We start from the raw sequence: 20,832 nt of genomic DNA, 5'->3' as shown, positions 1-20,832 counted from the left end.
TTCTCATTGACCTGTTCTACTCATAATAAAGAGTTCACTTGCAATTTTGCTTCCGCCTCTTGTATCATGACAGAACGATCTGACCAAACGATGGAAGCAGCAAGCGGATCCTCTTCTCCTCTGGAGGAATTTATCAGAGCCAGCATTTCACGGATGGATGCCCAGGAGAGGAACATGACTGAGTCGGGTCGGGCCATTCAAGCTCTTGTGGTGCAGGTGTCCGAGCTCACCCAGCAATTGCAACATCTACGAGCTTCCACTGCGCCACCCACACCGGCCGCTCCTCCCGGACCATCACAGAGCACTTCCCAGTTAGAGCCCCGCCTACCGGTCCCCGAGTTATACAACGGTGAGCCTAACTATTGCAGAACATTCCTAACACGCTGTTCGATGCATTTCTCTTTGCAGCCCAGGACCTTTGCCACTGAACGAAGCAAAGTGGCATTCGTGCTTACACTACTGACTGGGAGGGCAGCGTTGTGGGGGACGGCGGTGTGGGAGAACCAAGATCCATGCTGTGCCTCGTTCCAGACACTCGCCGCCGAAATGAAAACGGTGTTTGACCGCGCGGTCACGGGAAGAGAAGCGGCACGGATCCTTGCAGACCTCAAACAGGGCGGAAGATCAGTATCGGATTATGCTATCGAGTTCCGGACTCTGGCGGCTGAGTGTCAGTGGAACAAGGAGGCGCAGTGGAACATGTTCCTGCATGGGTTGGATGACCGCGTCCTGAGAGAAATCTACGCTCTGGACTTACCTACCACACTCAATGGGTTGATTGAACTGCCACTTTGTGTGGATTCCCGACTCTCTCGAGTCAAACGGCTTGGATTACCAACTAGATTCTCTGGAGCAGCTGAGAGCACACGATCCAGCGGCGGGGATGCGGTCAGCCCCGTCTATGATCACGAGCCCATGCAGGTCGGGCGAGCTCGGCTTTCCCGGGAGGAAAAGGAGAGGCGGAGATCCCAGGGCCTTTGCCTTTACTGCGGCACGGCAGGACATTTCGCTTACAACTGCCCGGTAAAAGGGCAAGCCCGGCAGTAAATCCGAGGCTACTGTCGGGTGGGATCTCCGCTGAGAAGACTTCATCAACATCTACGCTCCTCCCGGTAAGACTAAGATGGTCAGCCAACACTCACAGCTGTCAAGCACTCTTGGACTCCGGGGCAGAAGGTAACTTCATGGACTACACATTTGCACTCAAAATTCAGATTCCCCTGTTACCTCTCACCCGCACCATTTCTGTTCACGCCCTTAACGGCCAAGCCCTACCTGACATTTCATTCACCACTGGACCCGTTTCACTCATCGTATCTGGCAACCACACCGAGACCACCTCCTTCTACATTCTGGATTCTCCCCTCGCACCCATCGTTTTAGGACACCCTTGGCTCATCAGACACAACCCTAAAATTGACTGGCAGAAGAGATCAGTGTTGGAGTGGAGTAGTAAATGTCATGAGTCCTGTCTTGTGTCTACCTGTTCTTCTGTTTCTGTTTCTGTGTTTCAGGAGAAAGCAGTGGATTTGTCAAACGTGCCCACGGAGTATCAGGACCTGAGGGAAGTGTTCAGTAAGTCTCGAGCTGCTTCTCTTCCTCCGCATCGTCCCTATGACTGTGCCATAGAGTTACTGCCAGGTACGTCTCCGCCTAAGGGCAAATTATATTCACTTTCTGCTCCAGAAAGAGAGGCTATGGAGAAATATATTTTTGATTCTCTAGCAGCGGGGTTCATTCGCCCTTCCTCTTCTCCGGCGGGGGCGGGGTTCTTTTTTGTGGGGAAGAAGGACGGATCTCTGCGACCTTGTATTGACTACCAGGGGTTGAACAGCATCACGGTAAAGAATACTTATCCTTTGCCGCTGATGTCTTCAGCCTTCGAGAGGTTGCAGTGAGCGTCGATCTTCACTAAATTGGACTTGCTTATCATTTGGTCCGCATCAGGAAGGGAGATGAATGGAAGACTGCTTTTAACACCCCCAGGGGGCACTTTGAATACTTGGTCATGCCCTTCGGCTTGTCCAACTCCCCAGCAGTCTTCCAGGCACTCATCAATGACGTGCTGCGAGATATGGTCGATCAGTTCATATATGTCTACCTGGATGATATATTGATTTCTTCTTCTTCTCTCCAGGAACATGTGCAGCACGTTCGACGAGTGCTTCAGAGGCTGCTAGAGAATGGGCTTTTTGTCAAGGCGGAGAAATGCGCTTTTCATGCACAGTCTGTCCCTTTCTTAGGGTACATCGTGTCGTCTGAGGGAATGCGTATGGATCCTGAGAAGGTTAAGGCTGTGGTGGATTGGCCAAGTCCAGATTCCCGTAAGGCCCTACAGAGGTTTCTGGGGTTCGCTAATTTCTACTGGCGGTTTATTCGCAATTTCAGCCAACTAGCCTTGCCTCTGACCACCTTGACCTCCCCCAGAACGATGTTCAGGTGGTCAGACGCAGCGGAGGCTGCGTTTGCCAAACTAAAGGGTCGTTTTGTTTCAGCCCCCATCTTAATTACCCCTGATCCATCACGTCAGTTCATGGTGGAGGTCGATGCATCAGAGGTAGGGGTAGGTGCAGTGCTATCCCAACGTTCTCCCGCAGACGACAGGGTGCATCCGTGCGCTTTTTGTCTCACCGTTTGTCTCCTGCCGAACGTAATTATGATATTGGTAACAGAGAGTTGTTGGCAGTCAAGTTAGCGTTGGAGGAATGGCGTCATTGGCTAGAAGGGTCGGGGGTACCTTTTATCGTTTGGAACGATCATAAGAATTTGGAATACATTAGAACCGCTAAAAGATTGAACTCCAGGCAGGCTCGGTGGGCAATTTTTTTTGGACGTTTTGACTTTACTCTCTCGTACCGCCCGGGCTCCAAAAACATGAAGCCTGATTCATTATCACGCATTTTTGACCGTTCCGATCGCACGTCTACTCCCGAGTGCATTTTTCCGGAGAGCCTAATTATCTCCACACTCTCATGGGAGGTCGAATCGAAGGTCAAGACGGCCTTACAAGGGGTAACGCCCCCGGTCGAGTGTCCACCGAACCGTTTATTTGTGCCAGAGGGATTACGGTCTGACGTTATTCAGTGGGGGCATTGTTCCAATGTAGCTTGCCATCCAGGAGTCAGTCGCACTACATCGTTAGTCAAGCAACGATTTTGGTGGCCACGTATGGCTCGCGACATTCACAATTTTGTTTTGGCTTGCTCAGTTTGCACCACTGGTAAGACTTCCAATCAACCCCCAGATGGGCTCCTTCAACCGCTGCTGATCCCTTCGAGACCCTGGTCCCATATCACACTAGATTTTGTCACCGCCCACCCACCCTCTCAGGGTAACACGGTAGTTTTGACCGTGGTGGACCGATTCTCGAAGGCGGTCCATTTCATTCCCTTGCCCAAATTACCCTCAGCCAAGGAGACAGCGTTAATAGTCGTCAACCACGTCTTTCGGTTACATGGCCTCCCGACGGACGTGGTTTCCGACAGAGGACCCCAATTTGTGTCAAAATTTTGGCAAGAGTTTTGTAGATTACTGGGCGCAACTGTTAGTCTGTCCTCAGGGTTTCATCCCCAGAGCAATGGGCAAACTGAGAGAGCCAACCAAAATTTAGAGAGAACGTTGCAATGTCTGGTTTCCAAGAATCCTTCCTCTTGGAGTCAACAACTGTCAATGGTGGAGTACGCCCACAATTCGTTACCAGTATCATCCACGGGCCTAACTCTGTTTGAGTGTAGTGTAGGTTACCAGCCACCAATTTTTCCTAGTTTGGAATCTGAAGTCGCGGTTCCCTCCGCTCACGCCTTCGTCCAGAGGTGTCATCGCACTTGGACTAGAGCCCGTGAGACTCTACTCCAAGGCCTCCCATATACGTCGTTGGTCAAAAAGTGTGGCTTTCTACCAAGAACATTCCTCTCCGTTCCGTCTCTAATAAGCTTGCTCCGAAATTTATCGGCCCGTTCACTGTCACCAAGATCATTAGCCCGGTGGAAGTCCGCCTCAAACTCCCTCCAGTGTACAGGAGGATTCATTCTGCCTTCCATGATTCCAAAATAAAGCCTGTGTTTCACTCCCATATTAATCCGCCTGTCCCGGTCCCCCCCCCCCCCCCGCCATGACTCGTAGATGGGGAACCTACATATGTGGTTAATCGTATTCTGGACTCAAGGTGGAGGGGACGCGGATTCCAGTACTTGGTGGACTGGGAGGGTAACGGTCCAGAGGAGAGAAGTTGGGTTCCTGCTAGAGACATCCTTGATCACTCCCTTATTGATGATTACAATCAACAGGTAAGGAACGCCAGGAGGCGTTCTTAGGAGAGGGGGTACTGTCACGGTTCATGAATTCAGTGGCTTCTTCGTGTCCCGTGTATTTGTTGTTCTGTGTGTGAGTGGGCGTGACCGCTCGTTACTACTGATCAGCACTCCAGCAGATCTCATTCACTGCACCAGCTGCTGTCAATTCACTCACCTACAAAAACTCATCGCACTCTCCTCTCTTTGTCAGATCGTTGTTTTGGTGTTCACAGTGTTCGTCGTGTGCTGTACCAGTCCTGTTCCGGTTCCTAGTTCCTGTTCGCTGTTCCTGTGATTCTCGTCGTCTCGTCTGGATGTTCACCGTCACCTGTCTTCACCAGCACGCTGACCATCTAGTCCCTGCACCACCAGCCCACCCGAACTCCAGTATTTCTCATTGACCTGTTCTACTCATAATAAAGAGTTCACTTGCAATTTTGCTTCCGCATCTTGTATCATGACAGTTTTACAATAATAAGTGATACATTGATCATAATTAATTAATTTATCAGGATTGAAAATTAGTCACACAGAAATAAAGCGGTATGAGCCGTTATATCACAAAATAAAGAGGATACATTCCCTACACTCACTCACCCTCAAGAATATGAATTTCTTCTTTCAGACAAATATAATCAGAGTTATATTAAAAAATGTCCTGGCTCTTGGGTGATATATTCAACGATCAAAGATTAAGGTCCTTTCAAGACCTGAAAGACTGCTACAATCTTCCTGGTCATTCCTACTTTCTGTATTTAAGGTTGAGAAGGGCAATGTGTGCATATGTCGTACCGTGGAACCGTAATCTGGACTCTCATCCTCTGTTGGACTGTGTGAATTATTCTCAGGCACGAGGAGCAGTGACATTCATTTATAACAGATCACTCAAGCAGTGCTGCGGCACACTCCCCATCACTACTATATGGGAAAAGGATCTGCCCCTTTCAAACCGAACTGGGACTGGATTTGGGAAAGTTTTCCAATGATATCCAAAAATCTTGCTCACCAACTAATACATTATAAACTCATTCACAAGGCTTACGCTACTCCATATGTCCTGCACAAAATGAAGCACTTGCCTACCCGTTTTTGCTCAATCTGTAGTTCAAATACTGTGGGGACTTATATGCATATGTTTTATGAGTGTCAACATGTTGGTGAATTCTGGGATCAGGATTTTCAAGTTTTGACAGAGCTGTGTGACGTGGTTATCTTCAAACATCCCAGTCTTTGTTTGTTGAATAATGATGCTGAGCTCAATCTGAATGTTAACCAGCGAAGGATCCTTCACACTGCTCTAACTGTGGCCAAAAAGATCATTTTTAAAATCTGGCATGAACCCACATCCCCAGCGTTTAAAATGTGGCATATAGAAATCAAAAATATTGAATTGTTGGAATACACAACAGCGAGAATTAATAAAGCCAAACCAAAAATCTCAAACCACGAATCTTAGATCTGTGCTTGTGCACAACTGACCCCCCCTCTATTTATTTGATCTATTTATTATTAATTTATTCATTATTATTTATTTATTTTATTTTATACATATGCACACCCTGGTTTTGTATATAGTTAAGTTATGTCACGCATGTTGACCATGTTCTATTCTGCAATAAAAATAAAAAATAAAAAAAATGTCTTGGCTCTTCCAAGCTTTATAACGTGGGGTCAGACTCAAATGAGAATTAAAATAGACGACTGTAACATTACTAGTCATGTAACATGTGAAATGATGTAAGATACTCACTTCAGTGTGTTGAGGGTACAGTGTTTATCCTGCAGTAGAGCAGTGATCTGATTCACTCCTGTGTCTCCTAGTTCATGTTTACTCAGATTCAGCTCTCTCAGGAGTAACGGGTTTTTATCCACAATTACAGTCACATACTGACAGCCTTCATCTGCAGCAGGACCCAAAAACCTGTAGAAGAGAAGATGAAGCTGGAATCAATTCAATGTGCATCGCATCACAAAACATTTAAAGATTATCAAACATTGTTTGTAATGAAAAGTACAGTTCAAGTTAAAACAGTTGAACATTTAAATATAAAAATCATTTTTAAGAAAGTCAAAAGTAAATTATTTAAAATAAACTCTGGGGCAGAAGCTCACTAGATCATGATTCTCAAAAGTCTGAAACTCTTTCTGGATTCTAAGCAGGAGATGAGGAAAGTTAGCAAAGAGATAACTAGCTTGTTTCAGCTAAGCATTCATAGTGATATATTTAATTGATCTTTTGATGCCGGCTCTTCCTATTACTATGTAGCAGAATTCACCAAACACTGGACTAACACAAATGATGATAAAGAGTCGAGGCTGAATGTTTTCGTCCAGTGTGTGCTACACAGACATTAGTAATCAAACACACAGATCATCGTAACAGACCAAACTAATAGAGCACATATCACCTGCTCCAGTGGTTCCCAAACTGAGGGACAGTGTACAGTCAGCAGATTATTCTGCCAAATAAACCTCTACAGGGTGATAAAGACTACACTGTATCATTTCACCACTTCTCATGTGGCCAAGTAAATAATTGAACACAAAATATTAATCTGACATATTTTAATGAGCTAAACATTAGCACTCAGTTATCAGTTGTAGCAGTTGTGCTTGTATCAATAACAGAACACTAGATGTGTGATTGATGAATCAGAGTTGTATTGCAGGGAGTCATGTAGAAATATAAATGAATGATGAATGGTTCTACTCTAAGCGTCTACAGCAGACATGAATGCAGAAGCCTATATGTTAAAACATTCAAATAGATCATTTAAATTGATAATATTTCACAATATAACAGTGTTTGCTGTATTTTTAATAAATAAATGTAGCATTGGTGAGCGTAAGAGACTCTCAAAAAAAAAAAGAAGAAGAAGGGGTGAGGGGACCTTGAAAATATTTTTCTCTACAAAAGTTCAAGTTCAAGTTCAAGTCTGCTTTATTGTCAATTTCCACATGTATAGTACATACATACAGAGAATCGAAATTGCGTTACTCTCAGACCCCGGTGCATACAGATAACATTAACATTAAAGCCTAAAAAATAACTAGATCAAATATAAAATGTAGATACAACTATACAATAAGGGAATGATAAAAAAAGACATATAATAAAATAAAATTAAAAATAAAGTTAAAAATAAAGTTAAATAAAGCAGCGCAAGGTAAATGACAGATATAATGCAAATCAATGAAGTGAACAACAGTGCAGTTAAAAGATTTTTTAGTGCAAAAAATCACTTATTAAAAATATCTTATTAAGTCTGATTAAAGTGACAAGTGACAAGTGACCAAGAGCAGTTATTTAACTGACTGATGAGGTAGTTCCATGCCGAATGAGGTAGTGAGTGGTGAGTGAGCAGACCAATGCTGCACAAGTGACTAGTGCATGCCAAGAGGGGCCAGACAGAAAAAGTTTGGGAACCACTGGCCAACTCAAAGACAATATTTAATTTAATTTAATTCTTACAGGCCCCACTTTTTGAGAAAAACAATGAAACAATAAAAAAATACTTTTCAGGTCTATGTCTATATTTTGCCATTATTATTTTTTTCTCATATCACAATATAATATTGATATCTCCTGGACAGTGTAAAATATTGTGAAATGAATTTTAACTCATATCGCCCACCCCTGCTCTGGATAGTTTTATTTAACTGATGTCTGTGTTGATGCAACAGTAAATGTGCTCATTATGAGAGGAACTACAGGTTCAGACATGTGTGTGTGTGTGTTATCACTGATCCTCTCGTGACACACATCACATGTTTGTGGTCTGTGATAGATCTGCTGTAGTAGATCTACAGTGTTGTGAATCTGAGCTTGATGGAAATTAACGTACAGTGCATTCAGTAACATTTAAACAATCAGGATAATAAATCACACTGAATATGTTTTTCATGAGAAATGTCCACAATAACACAATCATAAATGTTAATTGAGGCACCAAACTACTGAACACCAGCACATCTAGTGACCCAAAATGTCTGATTAAGCTGTAACTTTTAACACAACTAAACTGTGCTGACATTTATCATCAAAACAACAGCAGCTGCAGCATCTGATCTTTCATGTTTGTTCATTTTCAACATTTTTGATGCAACAAATTGTATACCTTACTAAATTAGTCAAATAATATAATTCACATGCGTATAATTTATTTTTCATTATTTCATCAGATCTCACCTCATTGTGTTGAGTTGGCAGTTTGGATCCTGTAGTAAATCACTGAGCTGCTTCACTCCTGATTCTCCAGGATCATTTCCTGTGAGATCCAGCTCTATCAGGTGTAAAGGGTTTGATCTCAGAGCTGAAGACAGAGCTTTATAACCTTCTTCACTGATACTGCAGTCTGAAAGTCTATTAGAAAAGGTTTATTTTATTCAAAGTTATGTAAATTAATATTACTACTACAAAAAGGTTTAATATATTTCTTCTAATCAGAGAAGAAAAAAACATTTTGTCATCTGATCATGTCTTTCCCTTTTTAGATTACTACAGTAACATTTGCATTTTGAGCCAAAGAGAATGTTATTGTTAAAAAACAAAAGATGGTTCATTACATTCACCTGAGTTTCTCCAATGTGCATTTTGTATTTTCTAATCCTTTCTGGAGTTTCTTCACCCCTGAATCCTGCAGATTATTGTTGCTCAGGTCAAGCTCTTTCAGACTGGAGTTTGATCTCAGGACTGTAGCCAGAGCTGAACAGCTTTCCTCTGTTAGACCACAACCACGCAGCCTAAAATGATGAACACGAGGGGAGAATTTACAAATACAAAGTATGGTAACACTTTACAATACGGTTAAATTAAATGTTAGTTAACGTATTAATGATGAACATTGAACAATACATTTATTACAGTATTAATTAATCTTTGACAACGTTAGTTAATGAAAATAGAGCTGTTCACTAGGGCTGTGAATCTTTGGGTAGGCAGCGATTCGATTCGATTCACAATTCATAGGTTTTCGATTTGATTCAAGAACGATTTCTGCAAATTTAGAACGATTCAATATGATTTGATTCATAATTAAATTCGATTCGATTCGATTATAATGTTTCGATTCTGCACTCTTTAAGTGCATTCACAGGATTCTTTAAATGCTAAATCAGGGGGCAAATTACAGAAGCCTTTATGGTTAGAGAACCATAGGTAAAAAAAAAAAAAAAATTACCCTTTTTGTCCATTGTTATATGCTAGTTTAATGTTGGTATGGCATGACATGGCATACGTAAAAATTTATGTAAGCCAAGATAAAGATAAAAAAGAGCTTTAAGAGTATTATGTATAAGCTAACATTTTGTCACACCAGGGCGTAGCCATAATTTCAGAAGTGACAGAAATATCAAATACAATTGTTTTATGTATGTAGCCTATGTATTATCATAATTATTATTTTTATTATTTATTTATTTAATTATTATTATTTTTTACAAGGAATTCTCTTCTTTTTTATTACTTTTAATTAGCTGTAAGAAATCAAATACACTGCTGGACAATAATCAATCATTTGTTATCGATAATTTATTCCTAATGGCAATTTTATGATTGATTTATATACTAGGCTACATTTAATTATCAATTATTTTAATTTTCTGCACAGAATAAGGTAGAAAATATACTTTATAGTTTCTGTACTGTAATAAATTCAGTTTAGCTGCAGATAAAGCCTGGCACGTCTATGAGAGCGAGATCACTTTTCTTTCAGTGTGAAAACTTCTTTATCTAATTTTCAGAAAATAAAATGCTATAGTAGCTATTTAACTTTTCCTCTCCATCAGCGAATGATGATTCTGAGAGAAAACGCGCCAGATGTCTGTTTGCTAAAGCTACAAACGCTACTTTCAGATAAACCTCGCGCTCTTATTTCAAGGTCATTGTTCATGCTGTGGTTATTTTAACAGTTTCCTTCATACATTCGGTTCATCCGCATTGTTTAAACACATTTGACAAACTACAGAAAAAAACTACTTCATTTTACTATTAGTGGCCACAAGTTTTGAGGAGAGATCGCACGTCATCAGCTGCATCAGAGACGAACGGAGCGCGAGCGCAATCCTGTGACAGTCTCAGGCGGTAAACAGTGGAGCACGTGAAGGACAGATAAGAGGCACGAACACTGTTCAAGGTCTCCATTAATTTGTGCGTGTAGTAATTTAATGTGTATATATTTTGAAAGCACTGAATTGCTATGGAAATCGCGATTCATTTGATTCTTAGCGTTTTTAATCAATTTCTGTCCGAGATTGGCGATTCACGATTCAAAAATCATGTTTCAAGATCGATGCATATGAATCGTCAGGGTTTGTAATCGATGCATCGAGAAAACGAGTGAACCGTTACACCCCTACTGTTCACTGTTAGGTTATGTTAATTCACAGTGCATTAATGTTAACAAGCACTACTTTTGATTTTAATAATGCATTAGGAAAGGTCGAAGTTAACATTAAAGGGGCCATATGACTTTATTCAATCATTAAACAAACACTAAAGGTTATGTAATATGTCAAATGTAACAAGTAATGAGCTCTTCTAGAAATTACCTTTACAATAATAATCCATGAAGTTAATTAGTTTTGTTCCTTGTCAGTTTATTCTGCAATTTAGTGTACAACTGAATCCAAAATGGCCTAGAGACACATCCGCTCACCTGAGATCCTTCAGTTTACAGTTACTGAAAGAGGTCATAAACTGAGAAATTACATTTCCCTTGATTATTTTTTACATAAGGTGTCAACATACTATAAAAACATCCTGTATGTTTAAGAACTCAAAACCTTCTAGTTAGCTCAAAAACAGCTTTTATAATACATAACAATGTTTGTTTATTTATATAGCACATTTAAAACAACTGTCGGAAAGTCTTTTATTTCCTGTCATTTTATTCTGAAACTATAATGATGTCATATCCTTTCCGAGCGCATCACATCCTCATTCCCGACTCCGCATTCTGTGGGATGGTGGCTCGCGTGTGCGTAACCTAATCGAAAGTAAGTTTCATCTTGCACTAAGATGCAAATATTGCCATCTGACTTGTTTAGATGTTGTATACTTTCACCTGTTTTCATGTTAAGTATATTATATGTATGGTTTGATACTTTCGTGTGTATTTCTTTAGTTAATAGGTATCACGTGAACATGTCATAAGCCTTGTTAGACTGGAGATTGTTTCCTTTACATTATCTCAGCCTTAAGCTGTATTCTCGAGTGCTATATTTCAGTTCTTATGCCCTGTAGTCCCACTGCTAAATCGTGTTTAGCCTCTGTGTCGCTGTCAGACGCACCTAGAGTGAAATTCAGCGCTCCCTGGCCATGCGCCCCTCAGGTGCTGAGCGCATGGGGTGCAGTTGCGCCCCCTTCCACTAGAGGGAAGCGAAGACCACCAAATCCATTTAGTATTCCTACGTTGCCTCATTAACCTTTCGTATGCCTGTATATTAGTTGTTTATGACTTTTTTCAGGTTATTTGACCAAATTATTATATTTCAGAATTCTGATTCCATGTTTATTATTGCATTGGATATTACTGTATACCTTTGTACATGTTTTTTATACTTTTGTACATTGTGATTATTATTTTATTCTTTGTTTCCTTTTCAGACCACACACACACACACACCCACACATATACCTATTTGTACACCAATGATTGTACCCGAACTACAATATTAAAGTTTGCTGGAACAATTTCTCCGTGCCCTTCTCTCTGACCGGAGCCCTGTCAAAGGAAACTGCCAGACCAGTATTATCCCATTCAGAGTGTCCCACTCTATCACATGGTCCTTCGAGCCGGATCTGACAGCTTTCTGGAGACAATATGGAGCCAGGACAACCATCTGCAGATCCAGCAGTGCGTTCTCGACCCCAGCGGGAGATACAGTTACCAGCATCCCTTGCAAACTTTGAAGTTGGGTACACACCGAGAGTCACAGTACTCCCTTCCACCGAAGCTGAGGAACTCGGAGCAGCAGCCCCAGCTCAAGACATCCCAATCCCTGATCCACTTTCATTGCCATCTGTGAGAGCAGAGTCATGTCGATCCTGGGTATCTTCTCATCGTAGCAGACCAAGATCTCGAGCCAGTGCTGCCTCATCAACTAAGAGGTCCATTGCAGACGGGCTATCCGAGCTACAAAGTGCCATGTTGGAGGAACAGGTCAAGCGGATGGAATTAGCAGAAGTGCAGCGGCAGATCATGGAGCAGACGCTAGTGGATGAGCAGTGTACTCTTCTAGACAAAGAAGCCAGAGACGCCCTCTATGAGAAGGAGGAACTTCTCAGAGAACAAGAACGGCAGAGACGTCGACTGGAGGAGAAAGCAGAGATGGCATACAAGAGTAAAGAGGCTATCACCAGGCATCAGATGTTGCGACGGCGACAGAAAGAGAAAGAGATGGAATTGGCGCAAGCAGCTCTTATCACGTCTTTCCTGAAGGAAGAAGGAATTGAGAGTCCCCGTTCCTCCAGGCCCCTCAGTGAATGTGAGTACAATCTAAGGTCCTCATCAGAAGTACAGCCTCTCCTACTCCACTCACAAGATGGACATGGACTGCTCCATTCTACTCCATCTATGCATGTAATGCCAACAGTCTCCAGTATAGTCAGAAGTCCACCTGTCTCGACCAGTCTTACATCAGTCCTGCCCGCTCCACAAGTGAGTGCTTATACTACTACTAGTGTACTCTCTCAGCCACAGCCTACGTATCTTACTATGATTCCTCCTCCAGCAATCATCAACCCAGCTTCGCAGTCGGCTCCCAGATCAGCCGTGAGTGCCGTTACCTCATGTTCTCCGCCACTGTCAGTAGGACAGTATATGGCCCCACTTCGCCAGCCACACATGGTCTATAGTCAAGCCCAGGTCCAATATGTGCCTCCACCTGGTACACCTCTACAGCCAGTGCTATCAGCTGCTAACACGCTGTCCTATCCTTACAGCGCCATGCCACCTTCTCCACGACAGGGCACAGCGCCTTTAGATTACAGGACAACTCCGGGTACAGACCTCATGGAGCTCCTAGTTGCCACATCTTATGGCCTTCCTAGACCTACTCTACCTCACTTCACCTCAGGTAAAGAGTCAGACTTTGCCCTGCTTAAGATGGCTTTGGAAAATCTGCTCAACACACATGCTCACCTCACAGAGCAGTTTAAATATCAAGTCCTCCTCGATCACTTGAAACTGCCAAGCGCCTACAAGCTAGCCCAAGCTTACATGTACCATCCAAAGCCATACACCTCGGCCCTCCAGGCTCTCCAAGATAAATATGGGCAACCGCGTCAGCTCGTGCAGAGTGAACTGGGTGCCATCTTAAACTCACCTCACGTAAGATCTGGAGATCCAGAGGCATTTGACAACTTTGCCCTCTCAGTACAAGGTCTAGTTGGCATGCTCCGCTCCCTCGAGGGTGAGAATGGCTATGAACTGCGATGTGGCTCCCACGTCGACAGGCTGCTAAGCAAACTGCCTACTAGCTATCGAGATGCGTTTGTGGAGTACAGCATAAACCGAGGCATCCTGAGGACCGGCACAGATCAGACCTACACGCTTGAAGACTTCTCAGTTTGGCTTCAGTTAAAGTCACAAGCAAAGCGCATTTCATCTCGAGCAGCTCTGATGTTCCAAGACCAGCCTAAGCCAGTTAAGGGCAAAAAGAAATCCCAGGGTCCTTCATCCAACGTGTTTTACAGCACTGAGAGTCAAGCTAAGGTAGCCCCTCCAGATCCTGCTCGCAGCACAAAGTCACCCAAAGGTAAACCCAGTGTGAAGCCTTACTGCCCGTACTGCGACGCCCGTGAACATTACCTCAGCTTATGCCCCAAATTCAAAATGCTCACTCCATCAGAGATTTCCGCCTGGATCAAAGACAGAGGCTGTTGGAGGTGTGGCAGGAACCATAAACCTGAGGCATGTACTCTCAAGAAGCCTTGTCAAGTGTGCAAACAGCAACACCTGACCGTGCTCCACGAAGTGTGTTCCCAAGAGGCTAAGAAAGTGTTAATGGTCAGTGCTGCTCCCGACACCATATACGTTGACCGTCCTAGTCGTCCGCAGAGAGTCATGTTGAAGCTAGTTAAGGTGCGCCTGTACAATGCCGAGCACACTCTGGAAGGTTTCGCTATTCTGGACGATGGATCGGAGAGAACCCTCATCCTTCCCTCAGCAGTCCAGCATCTCCATTTAGCTAAAGAGCCTGAAAGCTTGCCTTTACGTACTGTCCGCCATGAGGTGATCCGTCTACAAGGAGCCGCTGTCTCGTTCGACATCTCCCCAGCTCATTCTCCCAAACAAAGATACCACATCTTTCATGCCTTCACCGCTAGTGAGCTGAGTCTGTCTGAGCATAGCTATCCTGTCAAGTCACTCATGCGCAGATACTCCCACCTGCAAGGTCTTCCCCTGCCGAAGGTTGACAAGGTCCAGCCGCTTCTGTTGATAGGCTCTGACTTTCCACATCTGCTGCTTCCCAAACAACCGGTCCGAGCAGGTCCTCCTGGGAGTCCTGTAGCTGTGCGTACTGCTCTTGGTTGGACATTGCAAGGCCCCGCCAACCTTAACCTCATTGGTGAGCGCACTCACTGCTACTTCACCATGTCTACTAACTCAGAGCTGCAACGGCACGTTGAACGACTGTGGGAAGTTGACATAACCCCGTATGCCAAAGCCAAGACTGTGATCCGCTCCAAAGAAGATCAGCAGGCCCTAGAACTGCTGGAACAGCGCACAGTCAAGGCAGAGGTGGATGGAGTAACAAGGTATGCTACTACACTACTGAGGCGCAAAGCAAGCCTCACGCTCTGGGCTCCAAAGCACACATTGCTCCCACAGCTACGGAACACAGAACGCCGTCTAGCCAAAGACACTGCTCTAGCTAACACCTACTGTAAAGAAATACAGAAACTTGAACAGTTGGGCTACGCCAAACCTCTACCTCCTGACACAGTAGACAGCTCCACAGAGTCCTGGTATCTGCCGCACCACGTTGTCCACCACAACGGTAAGGCGAGGATTGTTTACAACTGTTCCTACCAGCACAACGGTCAAAGTCTCAACAGTCAACTGTTGCCCGGTCCGACCTTAGGTCCTACTCTCCTCGGTGTACTTCTTCGTTTTCGAGAACACAGTGTGGCTATCAGTGGTGACATCAAAGCGATGTTTCATCAAGTTCGCCTGCTACCAGAAGACAAGCCCCTTCTCCGTTTTCTCTGGAGAGGTATGAAGAGGGAGGATGAACCAACGGTGTATGAGTGGCAGGTTTTGCCATTCGGGACGACATGTAGTCCCTGCTGTGCCACATACGCCCTGCAGCGGCATGTGAAGGATAACAGCAGCGGTTATGAGGACATCCTACACCTTGTGGAGACTGCCTTCTACGTCGACAACTGTTTGACCAGTGTCACGAACGCTGATGAAGCCAAGACCATTATCAACCGGATGCGTAAACTGCTCTCAGCTGGAGGCTTTGACATTAGGCAGTGGGCCAGTAACATCCCCACCGTTGTTGAGCATCTTCCATTGGAAGCGAAAGCAGCAAGCACCGAGTTGTGGCTATCTCAGTCTCGACAAGATCCCGAAGAGCCAGCCTTAGGCCTTCGCTGGAACTGCCTTACCGATCGCCTTGGGTACCGCCACAGACCAGTAGAATATTCACAGCCAACTCTGAGGAACGTCTACAAGGTGATGGCAACACAATATGATCCCCTCGGATACCTAATTCCATTCACCACACGAGTGAAGATCCTGATTCAAGACCTGTGGAGAGTGGGAGTTGGCTGGGATGAACTGATCAGACCAGAGGCTCTGCTGGATATCTGGACACAATGGGAGAGTGAACTAATCCATCTTCCTCAAGTGGAAATCCCCCGATGCTATGTCCCATCAGTAGCAGACACTGGGGCACCCAGACGAGAGGCACACATCTTCTGCGACGCCTCTGAAAGAGCCTACGGGGCCGTTGCTTACCTCCGCACCCAAGAGAATCAAGGTGAAGTCCACATTGCATTTGTGATGGCTCGGTCACGAGTGAGCCCTCGCAAACAACTATCCATGCCACGCCTCGAACTGTGTGCTGCTTTAGCCGGAGCCCAGCTGGCTAAAGTCATTATGACAGAACTGTCACTCCCTTCCCAGCAAGTCACTCTCTGGACTGACGCGATGACAGTTTTAACGTGGCTCAATTCCGACTCGTGTCGCTACAAGGTCTTTGTAGGAACTAGAGTCGCAGAAATTCAAGAGCTCACTGAAAACTCGACCTGGCGGTATGTCCGCACCACTGACAATCCAGCCGATGACCTTACTCGCGGCAAACCCCTGCTCGAACTCAGCCAGCCGAACCGGTGGAGCCAAGGTCCACCATTCCTCCTACAACATCCAGACTCCTGGCCAGTGCTTCCGTTAATAGAAGCCCAAGAAGCTGACGAGGAAGAACTTCGGAAAACATTGTTCTGTGGAGCCACCACTTGCTTTCCGACCACGACACTCCAGTCTGATATAGACAACTGGGACAGTCTTCTCAAGGCTACCCATGAGAGCCTTCACGGGGCGGCTGATGACCAGAGCAGCCCCACCATGACAGCAGCTGATGTCCAAACAGCAGAGCTACATGTCCTCAGACAAGCCCAGAGTGAGTCCTTCCCTGAAGAAGTGGAAGCTCTTGCTGCTGGTAAGTCCATCTCGAGACTGAGTCGCCTGCTCATGCTTGCTCCAGAGTATGATGAAGCTGTGGGCCTGGTGAGAGTGGGAGGTAGACTACGCAGAGCAGAAGATCTTGACCCAGATGCGATGCATCCTATCATCCTCGATCCCAAATCTTATGTCACGAAGCTGCTCATTAAGAAATATGATAGTGAACTGCTACATCCAGGTCCCGAGCGGGTTTTCGCCGAGATGAGGAGAAGATATTGGATCCTCCGGGGAAGAGAGTCCATCAAGCATCATCAGCACGCCTGTGTTGAATGTCAGAAATGGCGCGCTACTCCAGTGGTCCCTCGGATGGCAGACTTACCCCCTGCCAGACTCCGCTTATACAAGCCACCTTTCTGGTCGACTGGAGTCGATTGTTTCGGTCCCTACAATGTCAAGGTGGGCCGGCGTACAGAAAAGCGGTGGGGTCTGATTTTCAAGTGCATGACGACGAGCTGTGTACATCTTGACCTACTGGAGAGTATAGACACTGATGCTTTCCTGATGTCCCTCCGCCGCTTCATCGCCCGCCGCGGAAAGCCATTTGAGATCCTGGCTGATAGAGGAACCAACTTCTGAGGTGGAGCTGCAGAGCTGCAAGCCAGTTTTGCTGCTTTAGAAGTTCCTCTTCAAGAACAGCTGGCCAGACAGCAAATCGAGTTCCGTTTCAACCCTCCTGGCTCTCCACACTTTGGGGGAACGTGGGAACGAGAGATCAAGTCGATTAAGTCAGCTCTCCAAGTCATCCTTCAGGACCACACCGTCGCTGAACCTGTGCTGCAAACTGTGCTGATTGAAGTGGAAGGAATACTCAATGCTAAACCGCTTGGGTACCTCTCCTCTGATGCTGCGGATCCGGATCCCGTCACACCAAATCTACTGTTGATGGGACGCCGCGATGCATCACTCCCACAAGCTGTCTATGCATCTAGTGACCTTCTCAGCAGAAGAAGATGGCGCCACAGCCAGATCCTGGCGGACCATTTCTGGTCCAACTTTATCCGTCGCCATCTCCCGGACCTACAGAAGCGGTCGAAGTGGCACAAGGACACTGACAATCTGGTTGCTGGCCAGGTAGTGATGGTGGTTGATTCGCAGCTACCCAGAGCTCAGTGGCCCATTGGGAGAGTGGTGAAGACCTGTTCCGGTTCGGATGGACGAGTCAGGGCAGCTGAAGTTAAGATCAAGGGACAGACCTACCTACGGCCAGTCGTGCGCCTTGTGCGGCTGTCAGCCTGGGAGGATGAAGATGACGCCAACTAAGTAGACTTTCTTTGGGATTCAAATTTATTGCTAAATTTGGGGGCGGCTATGTCGGAAAGTCTTTTATTTCCTGTCATTTTATTCTGAAACTATAATGATGTCATATCCTTTCCGAGCGCATCACATCCTCATTCCCGACTCCGCATTCTGTGGGATGGTGGCTCGCGTGTGCGTAACCTAATCGAAAGTAAGTTTCATCTTGCACTAAGATGCAAATATTGCCATCTGACTTGTTTAGATGTTGTATACTTTCACCTGTTTTCATGTTAAGTATATTATATGTATGGTTTGATACTTTCGTGTGTATTTCTTTAGTTAATAGGTATCACGTGAACATGTCATAAGCCTTGTTAGACTGGAGATTGTTTCCTTTACATTATCTCAGCCTTAAGCTGTATTCTCGAGTGCTATATTTCAGTTCTTATGCCCTGTAGTCCCACTGCTAAATCGTGTTTAGCCTCTGTGTCGCTGTCAGACGCACCTAGAGTGAAATTCAGCGCTCCCTGGCCATGCGCCCCTCAGGTGCTGAGCGCATGGGGTGCAGTTGCGCCCCCTTCCACTAGAGGGAAGCGAAGACCACCAAATCCATTTAGTATTCCTACGTTGCCTCATTAACCTTTCGTATGCCTGTATATTAGTTGTTTATGACTGTTTTCAGGTTATTTGACCAAATTATTATATTTCAGAATTCTGATTCCATGTTTATTATTGCATTGGATATTACTGTATACCTTTGTACATGTTTTTTATACTTTTGTACATTGTGATTATTATTTTATTCTTTGTTTCCTTTTCAGACCACACACACACACACACCCACACATATACCTATTTGTACACCAATGATTGTACCCGAACTACAATATTAAAGTTTGCTGGAACAATTTCTCCGTGCCCTTCTCTCTGACCGGAGCCCTGTCAAAGGAAACTGCCAGACCAGTATTATCCCATTCAGAGTGTCCCACTCTATCACAACAACAGAAGTTGACCAAAGTGCTGCACACATGGATATTGGCATTAGTAAAGTAATGCTGTTGGGCGATTTTAACATTCATGTTTTCTGTGCTTCGAAACCATATTCTGCAGGATTTTTTAAGTCTTTAAGGATTTTTACTCAGTGGGTTTCTGGTCCAACCCATATCCATGGTCATACCCTTGATTTGATTTTAACCCATGGTTTTTCTGTTTCAAACATTTAAATCAGTAGTGCATCTTTTCTGATCACAGGCCGGTTCTTTGTACTGTCCTCTTACAAGGCAGAATCCTCAGAAATCCATCGCTGACAAGTTTGACTCGCTTTTTTACATTCTAGTGAAGATTTTTTTGTAGCCTGCCATTAAGTCTGCAACTAACTGGAGTTGGACTCTACTCTGCTTAATCTGGATGCTGATGCACATCTTAATCTTTTTAATTATACTTGTGCTGACATCATGAATTATATTGCCCCCTTGAAGTATAAAATTCATAAGCCTGTACCTGTGCCCTGGTGCACACACTATGCATAATCTGAGATGGACTTGTAGACAGGCTGAATGCAAATGGAAGAAGGACAGATTGCAGGTTTCTTATGAAGTTTTGGGGAACTTCTATAACATGTTTCAGAAAGCTGTAAGGGCTACAAAAAGCAAATATTTGTCTGAACTTATCACAAACAATTGTCCCAAACCTCAAGTTCTTTTTTTCTACTATTAACTCTGTCTAATATCCATCTCTGCATTCTTTTCTAGAGTCGTCTACTTCTCTGTAATGATTTTGGAAAGTTTTTTGTTGAGAAGAACACAACATTAAGATCCCAGCTGTCTAACTCAATATACTTTTTGTATGATGTTCCATTATGTTCTTCTACCTGCTCAGAGTTTGAACCTATTGATTTCACCTCGTGTAATGAAGTTGTTGGTCACCAAAAACCAACTAACTGTCCTCAGGATATTATTCCATCTCTTTTTCTTATACCAGGACCAACTGTGTCCATGAATTGTCTGTTATTGGTTATTAACATGCAGGGCTCTGAACCGGTTCAAGGAACGAAAACGAAAACCGGAAACGAACAATATTTTGACAGGAACAGAACCAGAAACAGAAACTAAATTAATTTTTTTAGTTCCGAATAGAATCGAAAATTTGAAATGGACATTAACCGGTTAATAACGTTATTTTATCGTTCCGTTTAATATTTGAAATTTGCTGTCAACCAATCACGAATTCCAGCAGTACAGCATACGCAAATGTGACGCTGAAGCCAGCGAGTGAAATGTCCGCTCAGCTGTGAACTCAGTCAAGTCTCAATGGCAATGCACCGCCTTCACGGCCGGATTAAGACCAAATTGGGCCTGATGACGCAGCGCAAAAAGGGCCTATTTTCTGTAGGCGTTGGTGCATGTGCATTCGACACTCAAGTAGAGTCCAGCGCAACCGAGTGCGTCGCGGGACAATATTTGATTGGTGAATGCAGACGCGGGCGGCAAGATATGATTGTGTGCGGGTTGCGGGAAAATAAAGTTATTTGCGGGACTCAGGCAAAGTGGAAATATCTAGCAAAATAAAATTACTAAAAACAGAAAACCTTTATTTATAATAGACTAAAATAA

General features: G+C 44.3%; 1 protein-coding gene across 1 annotated transcript in view; it reads right to left on the bottom strand.

Moving 5' to 3' along the window:
* The window catches only part of LOC127987694 (uncharacterized), a 2,462,016-nt gene that overhangs the window by 792,397 nt on the left and 1,648,787 nt on the right, over positions 1-20,832 (bottom strand). Inside the window, exons 124-126 of the mRNA XM_052590053.1 lie at positions 8,865-9,035; positions 8,482-8,655; positions 6,043-6,213 (exon numbers count right to left, since the gene is read on the bottom strand). Of these exons, the coding sequence (XP_052446013.1) occupies positions 6,043-6,213; positions 8,482-8,655; positions 8,865-9,035 (516 nt within the window). The remainder of the gene's footprint in view (positions 1-6,042; positions 6,214-8,481; positions 8,656-8,864; positions 9,036-20,832) is intronic.

Source organism: Carassius gibelio, chromosome B22 (genome assembly GCF_023724105.1).
Source record: "Carassius gibelio isolate Cgi1373 ecotype wild population from Czech Republic chromosome B22, carGib1.2-hapl.c, whole genome shotgun sequence".
Taxonomy (NCBI): Eukaryota; Metazoa; Chordata; class Actinopteri; order Cypriniformes; family Cyprinidae; genus Carassius; species Carassius gibelio.
The sequence above is the reverse complement of the archived record's forward strand: the minus strand, read 5'-3'. Positions and strand labels throughout refer to the sequence as shown.